The sequence below is a fragment of the Nycticebus coucang genome, chromosome 8 (assembly GCF_027406575.1).
Source record: "Nycticebus coucang isolate mNycCou1 chromosome 8, mNycCou1.pri, whole genome shotgun sequence".
NCBI lineage: Eukaryota > Metazoa > Chordata > Mammalia > Primates > Lorisidae > Nycticebus > Nycticebus coucang.
The window spans coordinates 98,107,667-98,127,506 of record NC_069787.1 but is presented as its reverse complement, the minus strand read 5'-3'; the positions used below and the strand labels follow the sequence as shown (position 1 = coordinate 98,127,506).

The 19,840-nt window shown below is 38.6% G+C and overlaps 2 protein-coding genes across 13 annotated transcripts in view; one reads left to right on the top strand and one right to left on the bottom strand.

Moving 5' to 3' along the window:
- Positions 1–32: 32 nt before the first annotated feature.
- PBRM1 (polybromo 1) overlaps positions 33–19,840 on the top strand; it is a 159,820-nt gene continuing 140,012 nt past the window's right edge. For 4 of the 12 annotated variants that reach the window (XM_053600128.1, XM_053600125.1, XM_053600126.1 and 1 more), the window contains exons 1-6: positions 33–171; positions 2,513–2,652; positions 2,920–3,045; positions 4,695–4,847; positions 6,083–6,180; positions 16,031–16,178. In XM_053600128.1, the coding sequence (XP_053456103.1) occupies positions 2,998–3,045; positions 4,695–4,847; positions 6,083–6,180; positions 16,031–16,178 (447 nt within the window). In that variant the 5' untranslated portion in view covers positions 33–171; positions 2,513–2,652; positions 2,920–2,997. The remainder of the gene's footprint in view (positions 172–2,512; positions 2,653–2,919; positions 3,046–4,694; positions 4,848–6,082; positions 6,181–16,030; positions 16,179–19,840) is intronic. The other 8 variants (XM_053600129.1, XM_053600127.1, XM_053600123.1 and 5 more) reach the window with 6 other exon arrangements.
- Positions 9,573–10,535, bottom strand: LOC128592254 (proteasome subunit alpha type-6-like). The gene has a single exon (XM_053600143.1). It carries the CDS (start codon positions 10,505–10,507, stop codon positions 9,767–9,769), a length of 741 nt encoding a protein of 246 aa, XP_053456118.1. The 5' UTR covers positions 10,508–10,535; the 3' UTR covers positions 9,573–9,766.

Below are 19,840 nucleotides of genomic sequence, written 5' to 3'. Positions count from 1 at the left end.
GGGGCTGGTTTTGCAGCGGCACCGGGAGGGGTGAGGGCGGTGAGGGCGGCGGGTGCCGGAGCGACGGCAGCGGCCGCGGCCGGAGGAGCAATAGCAGCAGCCGTGGCGGCCACGGGGCGGGGCGCGGCGGTCGGAGACCGCGGCCGGGGCTGCAGGCGGCGGAGCGGCTGGGTAAGGCCGGGCCCGGGGAGGGCGGGGCCGTTCCTCCTCGGCCAGCTGCCGGGCCTTTGTGTGGGCCCGGGCGTGCGGGAGCCGCGGCGGAGGCCCCGCCCCGGCCGTGGGGACGCGCCGGTCGAGCCGGACGCGCGGGGCGGGGCGGGGTCCGGCGGCCGGCCTCGGGACGGGCCCAGCAGTCTTGTCGCACCTGCTATCCAGGACAAAGGCGTGCTACGGCCCAGAAACTCCCCGCGCCCTTCTTTCCCGCTCGCCTGGGAGCCGCAGCTTCAAAGCTGTCAACGTTTTCCTTAGTCTCCCTTATCAATGACAGGTGGGGAAAGCCCTTCATTTCCTCCGCCGCTCTGGGCCTCTTTTTTTGTTGTTTCTTGACTGTTCGAGGCAAACTCCCCTGATGATTTTTTTTCATTAAGTGTTTCTGTCAGTGGAACTTGTATTTGTAGTTGAGGCCCGATATTTCAGTTTTTCATCTCTATACCATAAAGAATCGCGCTTTGAAAACTGCATTATTTCCTGGTTTGGGGAAGCAAAGAAGTAATTTAAAGGGGGAAGAAAGAGCTGCAAAAATATAGAAAAAAATCCTGGAAAGCAAATAATGGACGCAGTATAGTGAATGTAGAAATTCTTTCAACAATTTTATGTATATGTTAGAGTAAAACATTTTAGTTTACTTTCCACACATCAGATATGTTAGAATAAAACATTTTAATCTACTTTCCACACACATTTCCTCAAAAATGATTTTAGATTTTTTCATTTGTTAGTACTTTTTTTCACATATAATTCGTAAGCAAATCGAACACAGTGTAAATATAAGAGTAGTATGATTTTTGCTTTATTATTAACAGATTCCCGATATTTTGGATTTTAAGATTCCAAATGGTTGATTAGACAGTATCTTTTTCAGGGCCTTTATGATTTTCTTGGCTTTGGGAACATACAAAATACTTCCACATTAATATTCTACCCAAATCTCCAAGGTAAATAAATTGTATTTTTATACTGTTTGTGTATATGACAGACAGCAAACATTATTAGAAAGAATGATAGCTTGACAGAATCTTGCCTAAGTAAAACACAGGCTTCAAGATAATACATACGGTTTATTGACACTTTGGAAAAAAAATAAGTAACTAAGGCATAAATATAAAAAATTCTGAACACCAATGTTAAGGGTTATTGTTCTCTGAGAACAGGATAATAGGTGCTTTGTTTTTTTCTTCGTGTCTTCTGTTTTCGAATATTTTTGTTTAAAGCATGTATTATAATATTAAATATCAGTAGAAATACAGGGAAGTACTGTCAAAACATCTGTCAATGCTTGAGTAAATATTCTCCCAGGTGCACATTATAACATGTTCTTTACTGTTCACTGTAAATTATTACTGGTTGTCAGGCTTTTGAACTTGTGACTATAATAATAATGACCATTTTAAAACCTGAAAAGAATTGTAGAATCTGTTTCTTTCCTCTTCATGTGAAAAACATGCTGAAAGGCTGCTTATAGGCCTTTTGAACTACAATAAACTTTTTTTAAAGGTCGCACTTATATGCACTTTTAATACATTTATTAAAAAGATAAATTAAGCATCCAGGCTATACCAAATGTTATTCTGTAAGACAGGGCTAATAAAATTAGTAAGATGCTGTTCCTTTGCCCAGGGAGCATGCAGTTCTGGAGTTAGTTGTACTTAGAAATTTCAAAATTTCAAAGTGATTCCATGCACATGGTCTCATTTCATTGTCACAGAGGTCCAAAGGATGTAGGTACACTTTTCTATTCTCATTTTAGAGATGAAGAAACATATCTGAGAGGTACAGGCAACAACAGACAGATAATTAGAAGTGGAAGAGCTGGGACTTCTATTCTGGTCTTACAAGCAAGTGTAGGTCACGTTGGTTCTCCCACCTCACAACATTGACTTTCTTGCCAACCTTTCAACATACATTTTAAAATGTGTTCTTTGGATAAAAAAAAAAAATACTCAAAAATTATCCATAAGTTGCATCTATTTCTTATCAAAGTAATGATCCAAGGATTTTGGGATATTATAGCATCTCAACTACATAATCACACATGATGGTAATTTACATTTTTTGTCATTTGATTTGCAGTGGATTACTTATAAAAGTAATTTTGAGCTCCTGACAAAATGGTTGAAGGCATTTTTTTTTTTAACACTTGTCAGATTTACATATGATGTCTTCCAAATGCAGATAGGACTTTTGGAAAGAAATGTTGTCTTTCTCTGAATTACGCTGGGTTTTGGGGTGGGGTGGGGTGCAGTGAGGTTTTCCAGACTCTTTGCTCATATGAGCCATTCTCGGTTTGTTCCAGCTTGCCAACACTTGGTGTCACATGTGAGCCTCCCACATGTATTTACTCTCTATTCCAGCTCTGTGATTGAACTCTGCTCTTATTGACTAGGGGACAATTGGGCAGGCATGCTTCATTCCTGGAATTGACAGTCATTCCATGTGAGTAAAGGGGAATCTCAGTGAGACATCGTTAAGCATATGAAAGCATTTGGTTTTAAAATGGAAGAAATGCCAGGTACTGTTAGTGCCTGAGCCTTTATAGCAGTTTGTTTGATAGGTGCAAGAGAACTGATACGCCTATTTTCTCTAGTTCTCTTATCTTTCTGTAGCAGTTCTATTTGAATGTTTTCTATCTACTCGTACTCATTTTTACTCCTTCTGACCCTTCTTTTCTATTTTTCCTTTCTCTGCCCTGTTCTTTTTCAGTTTTGAATATACTAACACTGAATCAGCACTAATATAGCCCTGCCTTCTCCCACTGGCTTCACTTGGCCTTCAGACATAATGAGGAGACTGGCTTTTCGAGGCGCTGGTTGTGCTCTGGTAAAGCTGGTAAATTACTGATCATCTACCCTTTCCCTTTTCTGTCCTTCCTTGCCTTTTCCCTTCCATCTTAAATTGTTGTTATCCTTTCCATAAGACTCCCTCTGATGTTCATCAAATTCAGTTGTGTCCTTGTCATAGATTGTTTACAAAGGATCCTTAACATTTTTATCTTAGTGAATCAAAGTGAGTTTATCAGCTTTTTAGAAAATTAATGAAAAGCAACAACATTTGGTTAAATTTTGGCCTAAGCCTTGTGAAGGTTTTAGCTACTTTTAGCCAACTTCAAACTAATATATACTGTGTAATAAACCAAAACTTAGAAGAAGAAACATCTGGTAGATTCTGTTTTAAAGCACCATGTGTACTTTAGTTTGGAGAAAGAGATAGGAATTTTCTCTTGTTTCTTGGTTACCTACCAGGATGTTTTATTTGCTTGTTTTGGTCCTGTTTTCTGTTTCCTGGAGATCACTCTCCATACTATTGGCAACCAGTGCTCTACTGTTCCTAATCATTCAGCTACTGGTGTTTTACTTTCCTGTAATTGAGTGTCAGTGATTGAAACTGGGATCTATTTTTTCTTTAAGCTTTATTTATTTATTTTCTCTTTTAACTTTAAAATGGCCTTTGAAATCACAATATACTGTTTGGTATTGATATTCAAGCATATAAACTTTGCAGGACTTTTCATGGATATATACCCTTTGTATCTGTAGTAGGTCATTCAATGGTTGCATTTCTTGTGTTGTTGTCAAATGCATATATTTGTGTTAAGATTACTTAGTAGCTGGCCCAAAACCGAGAAAACATTCATGTGTTTCTAAACAGCCGTCCAAGATCTAGACCTAAAAAGCTCATGTTATGAAGCGCTCTTCCAGATTATCTACTGAGGCTTAAAGCTATGATTTCAAAAGTAGTGGGGAATAGAGTACCTCATACAATTGAAAATGAAATAGTTTGGATTAACAGAAAACTTTCAAAGGACAGTTTAGCTATTTCTGCCTATATATGGGAAGTGTCATTAAGTGTTTTCCAGGAATATGTTTTATGGATCCTGCTTTAAAAATTGGAGAAAATGCATTTTTAGGGTGTTAATTTTAGGGTACATCTAAAATGCTAGTAGGCTAAATATCCTCTATCTCTTTACTTTTTTCCCACTACTCATTTGTCTTACGCACTGCTTCTTGCTCTTTTCCACATCATGGCCCTCCTGGAAAAAGGTCACTAATTATAAGGTACATGGAGAGGCAGATGAGGCTGCTGACTCCAGAGGCCTCTGTGTCCCATTCCTGCCTGATTGCCTCAGGGGCTGAGAGATCAGTACTTCCAGCATATTGATATACTACTACACATGGGTTGGGAACCTGCAGTCCAGAGTAAATTTGGGGCCAGAAATGATTGAGTCATTCAAAATTGTTGATAACACAAATGAGTACACTTTTTCTGATTAAAGCTGAAAGTGTAGCATTCTGGTAAATGACAAGACTAGAGCAACAAGGACCAGAACTTAAGTTAAAAAATACTTATAGTTAGTTAAACGCCTTTGCAACAAGTTATTCTCCTAAGGGAGCCAGAAGTTTGGTGGCAGGTGACCAGCTGAGGGCTTGGTGACAGAGTCTAAATTTAATTATAAGAACATGACTAATTATTTCTTATAGAAGAAATTGGATTCCATGGGTTCCAAGAGAAGAAGAGCTACCTCCCCTTCTAGCAGTGTCAGCGGTGATTTTGATGATGGGCACCATTCTGTGTCTACACCGGGCCCAAGCAGGAAAAGGAGGAGACTTTCCAATCTTCCAACTGTTGACCCTGTGAGTAACTTGGATTACATGGTTTCTGCCTGCTTTTTCCACCCTTCCTTTAATGATAAAATGATTAAGATGCAAGGCCTCTCCACTTTTTCTCTAGCTTGATAGTCTTAATCTTTTGTTTATGAAAAGTATGTGTTTGGCCAAAAGTATTTAGCCAAAAGTCTTACAGTAGTAGTATAAGCTAATATTTTGAAATAATCAAGAATATCAGCATGTTACGTAGTATATTCATTCATTAAATAATTGTGTGCCTGTTGTGGTTGGGATATAGCAATGTGTGAAGTAAGTCCATTTTTCACAGGGAGCTTATATTCCATTGTGGGGGAGTAGAATGTAAATAAGTGAACAAATACAGCATAAAATATTCTTAGCTAATAAGTGCAATGAAGAGAAGTTTATGTGATTTGATTTGTTTTGGCCTGAGTCTTCTGGAAAATTCTCTGACAAGAAGGCATCTACCTCGCAGTGCCCTGGGGAAGAGTTTCAGGCAAATGGGCTGGCTCAGGGATAGGTTTGATGTGTCACGAATACAGACAGGTGATCAGGAGAGAGAAAAAAACAGGTGAGCTCCAACCAACCTGAGTAGGTAGAGCTTTTGTAAGCAATGTTAGGAATTTAGATTTTATTCTCTATGTAGTGAGAAACCTTCTGCTGGATCACTTATCAGCATTGTGAACTAACTTAGTTTAAAAGAAAAAAAATCATGGGCAGCACCTGGGGCTCAGTGAGTAGGGTGCCGGCCCCATATCCCAAGGGTGGCGGGTTCAAACACTGCCCTGGCCAAACTGCAACAAAAAACAGCTGGTCATTGTGGTGGGCACCTGTGGTCCCAGCTACTCGGGAGGCTGAGGCAAGAGAATCACCTAAGCCCAGGAGTTGGAGGTTGCTGTGAGCTGTGAGCTGTGATGCCATGGCACTCTACTGAGGGTGACAAAGTCAGACTGTCTCTAAAAAAAGAAAAAATAATAAAAATAAAAGAAAAAATCATAAATAGCATAAATCTGATGAAAGATGCCAAAAACATAATCGGTTAGATCATTTTAAAAATAGATACCATTTGAATGTTTCAGGTTTTGGTTCTTATGTATTGATTTGAGGATTCATTTTTTTTTTTCTCTGTTTGCCTTTTTCGGATGTGTTTGTATTAAAGAATAGTAGATATAATAGGTAGTCCTTTTGCCTTCGCTGGTTTTCTGTTTACTTTTTGGTGACTTTTTTCCTTTTCCTGTGTGTAGATTGCTGTGTGCCATGAGCTTTATAACACCATCCGAGACTATAAGGATGAGCAAGGCAGACTACTCTGTGAGCTCTTCATTAGGGCACCAAAGCGAAGGTGAGTTGGAAGCACACCAGTACATTGGGAGGGATTTGGTTCATGCTCCATGTTTAACGTGTTTGGCAATTGAGTTTTTCTTTTTTTTTTTTTTATCTATGTATATATTTTTCATTGTTATTTATTTATTTTGAGACAGAGTCTCACTACGTCACCCTCGGTAGAGTACCATGTGTCACAGCTCACAGGAACCTCAAATTCTTGGGCTTAAGCAATTCTCTTGCCTCAGCCTCCCAAGTAGTTGGGACTACAGGTACCCGCCACAATGCCCAGCAATTTTTTGTTGCAGTTGTCATTGCTGTTTTAGCTGGCCCAGGCTGGGTTTGAACCTGCCAGCCTCCTGGTGCCGTAACCACTGTGCTGTGGGTGCCAAGCCAGGCACTTGAGTTTTTCTTTGGCAGGAATGGCTTAAATGATATGGGAGTCCAATTTTAGTCTTACTTGTCAAAATGTAAATTTATTTTAATTAAAAATTTTTTGATCCAGGCATTGTGATGTACACCTGTAGTCCCAGCTGTTTGGGACTAGGATGGGAGGATTGCTTGAACCCTGGAGTTTGAAGCCTCCCCGAACAGTATAGTGAAACCCTATCTAAAAAAAACCAAACAAACAAAAAAAACAAATTTAATTGTGGTAAAGAACACAGAACAAAAAATTTACAATCCTAATCATTTTTATATGTACAGTTCATTAAGTATTATGTATATTAACATTATGCTACAAACTCTAGAACTTTTTCATATTTAAAAACTGAAACTCTGTAGCTATTAAACTACTCTTCATTTCTTTGTTCTTCTGGCCCTGGTGACCACCATCCTACTTTCTGTTTCTATGAATTTGACTACCTTAGATATCCCCTATAAGTGGAATCATATGATATTAGTAGTTTTGAAGCGGTCTTATTTCACTCAGCATAATTCCCTCAAGGTTGTTCATGCATGTTGTATTATGTGACAGAATTTCCTTCCTTTTTGAGGCTGAATAATATTCCATTATGTGTGTGTATCACATTTTCTTTTTTTTCACTTTTTTTTTTTTTTGAGGCAGAGTTCCCCTCAGTAGAGTGCTATGGTATCATAGTTCACAGCAAATCTCAAACTGTTGGGTTCAACATTAACTCTTGCCTCAACCTCCCAAGTAGCTGAGACTTCAGGCACCTGCCATGATGCCTGGCTGGTTTTTCTACTTTTGAGTAGAGACAAGGTCTTGCTCTGGCTCAGGCTGGTCTCAAACTTCTGAGCTCAAGTAGTCCACTTGCTTCATCTTCCCAGTATGCTAAGATTGCAGGTGTAAGGCACTGGGTGAGTCACCACGCTCGGCAGTGGAGTTTTCTTAATTTCCTTTTCGTATTTATTCTTGGAATATAAGGATAGTTTAATATACAAAAATTTATCTGTATGATATGCCACATTAACAGAATAAAGGACAACAACTAAATAGTCATTTCAGTTGACGTAGAAAAAGAATTTGACATAATTCCACACCCTTTCATGATAAAAGCAGCAGACTAGGAATAGAAGGAACTTAAGTCAGTATAATAGGTCATATATGAAAAGCCTGTGGCAAACCTCATATTCAATGCTAAAAAACTAAAAGGTTTCCCTCTAAGATCAGGAAAAAGACAGTGATGCCCACTCTTGCTACTTCTATTCAACATTGTGTTCACTGAATAAATACCGTTTGGTCATGATATATATTCTTTTTAATATGCTGCTGAATTCAGTTTGTTAATATTTTATTGAGGATTTTTGCATAAGTGTTCTTAAGGAATATTGATTTGTAGTTTTCTTTTCGTGTCTTTGTCTGGCTTTGATGTTAGGGCAATGCTAGCCTCATAGAATGAGTTAGGAAATGATGTCTCTTCAAGTTTTGGAAAGTTTGAGAAGATTGGTGCTAGTTCTTTAAGTGTTTGGTAGAATTCACTCACCTTTTTTTGGGAGATTTTTGATTACTTATTCTGTCTTCTTACTAGTTATAGGTTTATTTAGGTTTCTTTTTTCTTCATTTGCAATATTGGTAGGTTGTGTGTTTCTAGGAAATTATCCATTTCTTCTACATTATCCGATTTATTGGTTTGTAATTTTTGATAACGCTTTTTATTTCTGTGACATCTGTTGTAATGTCCCCTCTTCTATTTCTGCTTTTAGTTATTGAATCTTCTCTCTTTTTTCTTCGTTTATCTAGCTAAGGATTTGTAAGTTTTGTTGATCATTTCAAAAACCCAACTCTTAGTTTTGTTAATTTTTTTCTACTGTTTTGCAGTTCTCTGTTTTACACTGCTCTGTTGTTTAACACTGCTCTATTATTTTCTTCCTCTGTTAGCTATGAGTTTGTTTTTCTTTCCCTAGTTCCTTAACAGGGAAGAATATTTTTAAAAATTATTTAATATCTTTTAAATAGCAGCGAAGTTGTTACAGTCATAGTTAAAAGAGATCACTTTTTAAAAATGCACAGAGAAGCATTTTGCTCACACCTTCCTATGTGGTCTATGTTCCCCCTAACTAGCATTCTTCCTCTCTTGCTTTCAAAATATCATCTGTATTTCCTTCAAAATCTTGGCAATTGAAGTTACCTGTTCTGAAAATGTATGTTAATGTGTAAGATAGAACACTGGCCCCAAAATGTCCATGTTCCAATCTCTGGAACCTGTGAATTTGTTGTGTTATGTGGCTAATAATGCTTAATCTCTCTCTGCTAGAGGGAAATTAAGTTTACTAATCAGTTTACCTTGAGTTGGAGAAATTACCCTGGATTATCTACATGGGTCGAATGTAATCATGATCATAAGGGTCCTTAAATGGAGAAGAAAGAGATTCAGTTGGAGAGAGATGTGAAGATGCTATCCTTCTGGCTTTGAAGATCAAGGAAGGGAACAATAAACCAAGGAATGCAAGCCACTCTAGAAGGTGGAAAAAGCAAGGAAACAGATCTCCACTAAAACCTCCAAAAGGCATTCAACCTTGCTAATACCTTGATTTTTAAACCAGAGAGACCCATTTTGAACTTCTGATTTCTAGAACTAAAATAATAACCTAGTGTTGTTTCAAGCCTGTAAGTTTTTAGTAATTTGTTATAGCAGCTATAGACAATTAATATAGCGAGTTAACAAAAAATTTAGATCTATTCATGATTGTTGATCCTGTAATGGTATCTAAAAAGCTCTAACTTGAACTGAGGGCAAATTTCTGACCTCAGAGAGAACTTTGAGGGAGTTGCAGTGTCACTGTCCCAAATCAGGAGAGCCATTTAATTAGTGATGGCCAAAAAGAAAGAGGTATTTTTATTCATTCATTCATTTTTGAGACAGTGTCTCAAGCTGTTACCCTGAGTAGAGTGCTGTGACATCATAGCTCACAGCAACCTCTAATTCTTGGGCTCAAGCTCAGTTTTTTATTTTTATTTTTTTTATTATTTCCAAAAGGATTGCTTTTATTTATCCAGCAAGTGATAGTGACCCCTAACCACTTCCTAGCAGGAGGAGGATTGGGAGAGGTTCCTTTCTCAGTCCAAGGGCCTCCACAATGTTGGTCTGTTGGTTCCAAACATGTAGACAGGTGGCATCACAGATTTGGTAAACTAATAATGCTTAATCTCTCTCTGCTAGAGCAACAAGGTGAGCATCAATCTCTGCTTCTGTAAGAATCCTGAATTTAGGATTTTCAACTGTAACTACTCCAACTTCTATTTCTGAAGGTTTGAAATCAATTGACAGAACAGTAGACAGGCATGTAATCGCAGTTTCCACTGTCTGTTCAAATGTCCAATCAAATTTCTTCTTCACTTTTTTTTCAAGGAAGCTGGTTGACTTAGTTTGTTTAACTCCTGCTGCAGTGGCTTTAAACCCACAGTAGTAACCCGCAGGATCACACTTGTACACCTGAGGGCCTTGTTCTTCATCTATACCAATTAAAATCATACAACAACCAAGAGGCCTCATTTCAGCATTCTGTGTGTAGACCTGAGAAATGTCAGCAATTTTTTTACGCAGCATGTCCAGGGGAATCTCATAGCCATACTTGTATTTCCAATTAGCTGCCTCATAGCGTGCCCTCTGTACCTGGGATCTGCTGTCAGCTGTCATTCCTGTCTTCACACAGCCAATGTTTTCGGTTATCTTGAATAAGTGAGTCACTGTGCTGGAATCCAATAATGTATCAGGTACTTTCTTCTGTGTGACAATTACTGCACAATCTTTCCCTCTGACAGCTACTGATGTAAGGCTACCTTGGTTAATAGCTTTAAAAGCATATTCTACTTTGTAAAGCCGACCTTCGGGTGAAAAAATGGTAATGTGGCAATCAAAACCGGTGCTGGATCCACGGGACATTTTGGTGCACCTACTACTTCAAGCACAGTATCCGGGCCCCTGAGCTCTCCAGTTTTTTATTTTTAGTAAAGATGGGGTCTCACTTTTGCTCAGGCTGGTCTTGAACTAGTGAGCTCAAGCAATCCACCCACCTTGGCCTCCCAGACTACAGGCGTGAGCCACTATGCCCGGCCTAGAAGAGAAGGAGGTAACTGTCTTCAGATTTGAGTTGGTTTGTCAATCAATAATAGTCTTCCAAAAGTTGTTCTTTAATTAGCATAAGGTAATAAAATCATATATTTATTGCTTACCATATGCTAGACACAGTGCCAAGCACTTTTCAGACCATATCTTGTCTAAACTTAAGAGGTATTATCACAGTTTATAGATGAGAACTTATACAAATTTTTAGAACTGTTATAAAGAGTTTAGATTTAAGTTATTCTAACCTATACTCTTAACTGTTATGAGTTGTAGAGGAGCATCAGCAGCATACTGAAGCATACAAAACCCAATACAAAACTAGAAAGGGTACCGTGTCTCTGCTGAGTGTTTTTCACCAGCAGGCTAGTGCTAGGGGTCAGAAGATATGTGTAAGTCTTGGAGCACTGTCATATTGCAACTTAAAGGTGCCTGAGCCCTGTGCCTGAGGGCCTCTCAGACCCTTGCAGAATGCACATGTTTTCTCAGGTGTTTATAGGAAGTAGCTCAGAGCTACACAATTGTGAATCTCATTTTTTTTTTTTTTTTAGGAGACAAGAGTCTCACTTGGTCACTCTTGGTAGACTGCCATGGCATTTTTGCTCACAGCAATCTCAAACTCCTGGGCTCAAGCAATTCTCTTGCCTCAGTCTCCCAGGTAGCTGGGACTACAGGCGCACACCATGGTGCTCAGCTATTTTTCTTTCTTTCTTTTTTTTGCTTGCTCAGGTTGGTATAGAACTCATGAGCTCAGGCAAGTCACCTGTCTCCGCCTTCCAAGTGCTGGGATTACAGGCATGACCCACCATGCCTGGCTGTGAATCTCTTTTTGATATTTTGTCTGGGTTAATAATTAGACTGCTTGTACTAGGACATCCAAATTAACAATGGCTGAAATGAGAGAAGTTTTGTCTGTTGTGTAAAAAAATCCTGTTCTATGACGTCCTCAGTACCCAAGTACTATCTGTCACTTTATTCTGGGTCCTTGTAGTATCACCCTTTTCTGCATGGTCTGAAATGACTCACTACATCTACCTTCCAGCCACTAGGAAAAAGAAGACTTGGTAAGGATGTGATTTGGACATGGCATGCCAGAACCTAGCTGTAGCAAAGCTAGAGAATATGGTCTTTGAGATTTCTTTTGTTGGCCAGGTTTGGTGGCTCATGCCTATAATCCTAGCACTCTGGGAGGCCAAGGTGAATGGGTTGACATTAGGAGGTCGAAATCAGCCTGAGCAAGAGCCAGACCCTATATCTACTAAAAATAGAAAAACTAAAGCTGGTGGGGCGGTGCCTGTGTCTCAAAGGAGTAGGGTGCTGGCCCCATATACAGAGGTGGTGGGTTCAAACCTGGCCCTGGCCAAAAACTACCAAAAAAAAAAAATCATCTAAAGAAAAAGAAAAACTAAAGCTGGGTGTTGTGGTGGGTGCCTGTAGTCCAGCTACTTGGGAGACTGAGGCAAGAGGATGGCTTGAGCCCAAGAATTTAAGGTTGCTGTGAGTTATGACACCATGGCAGTTTCACCCTACCTGGGAAACAGAGTGAAACTCTGTCTCAAAAAAATAAAATTAAAATTAAAAAATTTTGTTTTTGCTGTTTTTTAAGAGAGAGTCTTGCTGTGTTGCCCAGGCAAGTTCCTAGGCACAGGAGATCTCTAGCCACAGTCATCTGAATAGCTGGAACTACAAGTGTATGTCAAGAAGCCTGGCTGAGAATATGCAGAAGCTTAGCATACTGTCATCCTGGGAAGAAGGCAGAGTGAGCTGGCGGGTAGCCAGCATGGTCTGTACATCAGGGCTAATGTTAATCACTCTTCTGGTTATAACTTTAATTAAGCATTGGCTATTCCACAGCCAAATTGTGGCAGGGTGCCTTCAGCTATTATTGAAAGAGAAAAATTGTTTTGAAAGAACATATACTACACAATCCTGTTAATATTAAATTTGATTTGCATATATGTGTGCATAGAGAAGTCTGGAAGAATGTGATTTAAATTGAAAAAAAGCAGAACTATTTCATTTTGAAAGTAGGAGGACATGTTTTGTCCATTTTATATAGAGTAGGATAATGGATTCTTGATCATTCTCTTGTCTGAATAGTAATTCTGAAAATGCTTCTGAGGAGCCTTGTAGCAGTGAATCGGTGCATCGTGTCTTCTCTAGGCACATGTCTTCATTGGGTTCAGATAATCCCCCAAGCCTGAGAAGCTGCTGAGGTACTACCTCAGCCAGGAACAGTGGACAGTGGCTCAGTAGGCCCAAATAGACAGGGGTATCTTGGATATCAAGGTAGCCAAGTCCTAATATTCACTCTGACGAAATCACTTGGTGCCACCAATTGCATCAATATTAAGCCATGATGGGCCTTCACTGTCACCCATTGAGACCTTTATATTTATATTCTTATCCTTCTCTAACAGATGGAATTCTCCTTTTATCCCCTCCTATTTAATTTTATAGTTCATTAAAATTGTAAGTAGTGACATGGGTTTTTAAAAATTAAATATACTCTTTTCTCTTCCCTTCCTGAATAATTCAGTCCAAAAGCTATTAGATGAGACTGAGCAAGGGAGGCATCTGCAGGGAAGATAAGAGTTAGGAGGTGGGGATGGGAGGAAGGATCTGTGGAAATACGTGGGGGAAGTGGACAGTAGTAGTGTCAGAGTCTGAGCATGGTAATGAGGGTGTTCGTGTAGGTTTGCTTCCTGGAACAAAGTGGGGCTTCAGTGGAGCAAAGGGGATGTCCATGTTTGAGGGGTTGGCAGAAGTTTGTCAAGGGATGTCAGAACCTAAATGGAGTCCACATAGGGTATGGCCTAGCATGGGGGAAGGTTAGAGCCAGAGCTAGTGAGGAAAGGTAGGATAGCAGCAAAAGGAGATTGGTTATATACAGGAGACCAATCTTATTTATAAAAACATTAGAGATAATGGGAGTCAGGCTTCTTACTTCCTGAGAAGGGGAGTGCTAGTAAGGAGCAAAAAAGCTGGAATGAACTTTTTGCTGTTGAATTGGAATCGTCAGTATTGGTGTGTATTAATGGTTTCTAGTATGTGTAGATAACGGAAATAAATACAGATTTGACATGTGTATTCCCTAGCTTTGTCCTTTGAGATAGCCTCGGAGCAACAGTAGTGCAGTAGAAATGAGCACATGTAGCAACCAGATCTTGATTTTTACATAACACTTACCAATAAAAGGAACCAGAGTTGTATGGAGCAACAGTTGATTTCCAGGGTTGGGGCAGGGAAAGTACAAGATGAGGCTGGAACATCTTACGATGGTAGGAAGTAAGCAAGTGCTCAGTGTGATGGGAACGTGTCAGAAGGATATAGAAAATGGAAGCCACCTTGAAAGAACTGCTGCTGGCCAGTCTGTAGCAATTTGAGCAGCAAAGTAATTACTATAATGGTTTATAGTCAATCTATTCAGTAAAGTAGGAATTCAGGAGTTCATATTGGTATAAATAAATGGATAGGAAAGTACAAAGAGGGATAGAGTAACTTAGTTAATAGAGAAGCTTCGCAGACACCCGCATAATCAAGTGACCAAAGTTTAACCTTGTCGCAGCCATGGGACAAGACAAAAATAGTGTGTACCTGGTAAGATTCAGTGAAATGAATACAGCATCATTTCTTTTACAGTCCTACTAAAGAAGCATAATCATCAAGAAAGTAGAAAAACCCAAATTGAGGGACACTGCAAAATAACTGACCTTTAATCTTCAAAAGTGTCAAGATCTTGAAAGACAAGGAAAGACTGAGGAACTATTTCAGAAAAAAGGAAACTAAAGAAATGTATTTAAATGCAGTGTATGATTCTGGACTTCATTCTTTGGCTATAAAGAACCAATTTTGGAACAGGTGGCAAAATATGAATGGGTCTGAGGATTAGATGGTAGTTGTACATTCACCCCTCAGTATACGTAGGACTTTGATTCCAGGGCCCCACCCCAATACCAAAAGCCACAAATACTCCCTATAAGTGGGTTTAGCATCCCTTGAATACTGTACTTTTGATCTGAGTTTGGCTGAAAAAAATCCCCATGTAAGTGGCAGTTCAAATCTGTGTTGTTAAAGTGCTGTGTGTACTGTGTCAAAGTTTATTTACTGATAAAGATGGTTAAATTATGGTCCTTATCTACTCGGGAGGCTGAGGCAAGAGAATCGCCTAAGCCCAGGAGTTGGAGGTTGCTGTGAACAGTGTGACCCCACGGCACTCTACCGAGGGTGACAAAATAAGACTCTGTCTCAAAAAACAAAAAATATTATGGTCCTTATTTGTAGAAAACATACACTAAACCATGAGGAAAGATGGCACATCATGCATGTTACAGCTTACTCAAATGAATTCAGAAAAAAAATATTGTTCTTAGAGCTTTTATCTCAGAATAAAAAATGAAAAATAAGTATATATACTAACAGAATGGCTGTAACATGTCAGCTAAGGTCCCAAGAGAGATCAAAGCCTTAATGACCATTACATTATTTGTAATAACTTATCTTTTGTGCATCCAGAATGGAGCTAAATACCTACCACTGTGGGAGAGTAAGAAAGTGGCACATTTTTCAGAAGGTCTAGTTGTCTCATAGAACTCTTTGGATAAGAGCCAGAAAGAATAATAAATACCTGTGAACCCAAGGAATTATCTTGGGAACTTAAGAAATTGTCATTATAATTATGTATGAAATATAAGAAAGAAATCTCATAATTTATTTTAATAATTTGTCATTACAATTACCTTTCTGAATTTTATGTTTATTGTTTGCATGCCTTTTTGTTAAATAGTTCAGTCATTTATATGCATCTTCAGTCATTTTTTCTTTGGTAATCTCTTTAAGCCAACGGTCTTATCTTTCTCTTAGTAATTGATATAAAAGCAGTGTATACTACTTATAATAGGCACTTGATAGTACTTTGCAGAAAAAGTTTCTGTGGTCACTAACTGAAGAAAGAATTCATTTTGTAAGTTTATCAAGGAGGTTTGAAACATGTGTCTGTTTTCAGCCATTTATGAATACCATGAAAGGTAAATCATCTTCATTTATAGAAGACACCATTAGCAGGGGGTTAGTGCTTGTGCCCTAAACCTTAAATAACATCTAAAAGACCATCACAGGTGTTAATTTAAGTTTTTATGTTATTAGCATATATTTTGAAAAGGGAATGTATACATCTTGATTTTGTTATTCTCTTTTAGTTCCAATAACGGGAGCGAGTCTGGTGGCAGATTCTAATAATGCTCTCTCTTTTTGGAATGTTGGACATTACCATAGTTTTGAAATATAACTTACTATAGGCATTGGATTGATAGCATTTTTTTAAAAAAAATTTAATTGTAACAGAAATCAGCCAGACTATTACGAAGTGGTTTCTCAACCCATTGACTTGATGAAAATCCAACAGAAACTAAAAATGGAAGAATATGATGATGTTAATCTGTTGACTGCTGACTTCCAGCTGCTTTTTAACAATGCAAAGGCCTATTACAAGGTAAGAAACATCAAATTTGGGAAGTAATCCAATTTGATAATTATCTGGCTTTTTAATATTTATCAGTTTGGCAGGTGAGTAATGGTTTCTCTCTGGTTTGCATTCACATTTTTCTTACCAGTAAAGAGATTTGAATACTCATGATTTTGAACCATTCCTGTTTATTCTGTAAAGTGTTTATTCCCATCTTTTGCCCATTTTTTTCTCTTAGATTGTTAGTCATTTTCGTATTTATTTTTGGAAATTTTTATTTTATTTTATTTATTTATTTATTTTTATTTTATTTTTTTGAGACAAAGCCTCAAGCTGTCGCCCTGGGTAGAGTGCTATGGTATCACAGCTCACAGCAACCTCCAACTTCTGGACTCAAGCGAGTCTCCTGCCTCTGCCTCCCAAGTAGCTCTGGGACTATAGGCACCCACCACAACGCCTGGCTGTTTGTTTATTTTTTTGGTTGCGGCTGTCGTTGTTTGGCGGGCCGGGCTGGATTCGAACCCGCCAGCTCAGGTGTATGTGGCTGGTGCCTTAGCCACTTGAGCCACAGGCGCCGAGCCTATTTTTGGAAAGTTTTAAGTATCTTAGATTTTTGATTATGTTTTAAATATCTACTCCCATTGTGTTTTTTGGTTGTTTGTTTTGAGGCAGTCTCACTATGTTGCCCTCGGTAGAGTGCCGTGAAGTTGCAGCTCACAGCATCAAACTCTTGGGCTCAGGCAATTCTCTTGCCTCAGGTCTCCCTTGTAGCTGGGACTACAGGTGCCCGCCACAACACTCAGCTTTTTTTTTTTTTTGCAGTTTTTGGCTGGGGCTGGGCTTGAACCCACCACCTCCGGTATATAGGGCTGGCGCCCTACTCCTTGAAGCCACAGTCTCCACCTCACTTGGCTATTTTTTGTTTGTTTGTTTAGCAGGCTGGGGTGAGGTATGAACCCACCACCCCCGGTGCATGTGGCTGGCACCCTAATTGCTGAACTATGGGCGCTGACCCCATTCTGTCATTTCATTCTTTTTATGGTGTCTTTTGATGAACCTAAGTTTTTACTTTAATATAATCAAATTTACTAGTCTTTATTTAACTTTGTGGTTTATTCTTTGTGTCTTGTATCAGAAATTCCTCTTTCCCAAAGGTTATAAAAATATTCTTATATATTCTTAAAGTTCTATAGTTCTGTCTTTACGTATAAGCTTTTAATGCAGCCAGTATGCATCCTAGTACCACCCCTAAAAATATCAGGGTTAAACCGTCAGTAAGTCAGTGCTTTGTGCATCATTCCTGCGGTTCCTGTGTGTTCTCAGCACCCCAAAATGTCCATGTTTAGGATCTCTACTGCTTTCCTGGCTAGTCACAATTGGGCATGGACTTTCTTCTGCTGCCACTATACTGTCCTGTGCTAACAAAATGACTATGTCTCGAGATGAACTCAAGGACTGGCTTGCTGTGGATGAAGCTATTCCAGTAACTCATACACTAAATACAGATGACCTCTTAGAAGCTATTGTGAATCCTGAAAAAAAAATGTTGCAGAGGAAGAAGACAGTGATGAGGACAGCTGTGAGGTGGAAAATGCATCCTGGCAGGCAGCCACTGCAGCATTTGAAACTGTAATAGCTTTTACAGAACAGCAACCTCTTCACTCAACATGTTTTGCAGCTGCACATCATGCAAAACCTGACTTTATATGAGTGGCATTGGGCCTCAAAGCAAGCTGTTATTTGTTTATATTTCAAGAATGATATGCACAATTTTGCCAATACAGCATCTTCTACTGATCGACATTCAGAACCATTTATACTGTCCATCAGACTGTGATGATCCTGTGTATATGAACTCTTTATTTCTACTATAGTACTTTTAAGTGTTAATGTGTGTTACTTGAAGTTGAAGAAAATAGTGAAGTTGAAAAGTGTATTGACTGTGATTTAACTAAAATGTACTGCACTTACAAAGCCGTTTTCTAATATAGTAAAACCGACAGTGAAGTTTGCTTTTAGTTAGTCTATTTCAATATTAATATCAAGTTAATACAGAGTTTATGGTATAGTATGGAGTATAGAGTTAGGCCTATTTTTAATAGTAACTCTTAAGCAAACAGAATCTACATTGATCTGGAATCTACCAATCCCTATGAGTGCTGGATAACAAGGAGTTTACTATACCACATTTTGTTTATCCATTCCCTAGTTGATGGACATTTGGCTTCTACTTTTGGCTGCTATGAATAATGCCACTATGAATTTTATGACTATAACGAGTACCATTCATGGAGTACAGTGCTATGCATGTGTTTATTAGATTACATACTCTGTTCATTGTATTGCTAAAATCTTTTATATCCTTACTGATATACCTAAATGAAATATTCACTTACTGAATTGGGTGTTTTAAAATCTCTTATTCAGATGATATATTTGTCTATTTCTCCATGTAATTCTGTTGATTTACTGCTTTGTACATTTTAAAACTTGGCAAATAGGAACATACAAATTTAAAATTATTGTCCTAGTAAATTGAACTTTTTAGCATTATGTGATAGCCGTCTTTATTGCTAGTAGTGCCTTTTATTTGAAGTCTGATATTAATGTAGTTATACCAGCTCTGTCTTACTGTTTTTCTAGTTTATATTTTTCCTTTCTTATGCTTTCAACCTTTTCATATCCTTTTAATGTTGCTATATAACTTGAAAATAGCAGATATGTGAACTGTTAATTCAGTTTATAATCTTTACCTTTTAACTGGAGCATTTCAATTCTTTATAGTTTTCTAGTAGTTAACCATTATGTTTGGATATATTCCTGCCATCTAAATTTCTACTTTCTGTTTATTTCACTTTTGAATGTTTTTATTTTTTTCTCTTCCTTTTGGTTTCATTTTGTTTTTAATTTATTCCCTCTAAAATTTGCAAGTTTTGGCTCAGTACCTATAGCTCAGCAGTTAGGATGCCAGGGCTGGCAGGTTTGAACCCTGCCCGGGCCTGATAAACAACAATGACAACTACAACAACAACAAAATAGCCAGGCGTTGTGGTCGGTGCCTGTAGTCCGCTACTTGGGAGGTTGAGGCAAGAGAATCACTTAAGCCCAAGGGTCTGAGGTTGCTGTGAGCTGTGATGCCACAGCACTCTACCGAGGGCAACATAGTGAGACTCTCTCAAAGAAAAAAAAATGTGTAAATAAAAATAAAATTTTCAAGTTTTAAGATCTGTTGGTAATCTTTTAGTTCTCCAAGAAACTTTAATGGACATGATTAAATTATCAGAACCAGAAGATAATCATCATTTTAATCCTGCTTCCAAACAATACAAAGAGCTTAAGATAATTCAAATCTGATCATCCTCCTTATTTATAATGTTGATGTTGTGTCCTTTAATTCTTTTGTGGCAATTTTCAATCCCATATAATTTTATTTTATATAGTCAGTGTTTATTGTTACTTTCTTTATTCTTCATTTTTATTAAGAAGTCATTTGTTCGTGAGTATAATTGTTCCTTTAAATGTTATCTGTTGGGGCGGCGCCTGTGGCTTAGTGAGTAGGGTGCCAGCCCCATATACCGAGGATGGCGGGTTCAAACCTGGCCCCAGCCAAATTGCAACAAAAAAATAGCTGTGCATTGTGATGGGTGCCTGTAGTCCCAGCTACTCGGAAGGCTGAAGCAAGACAATCG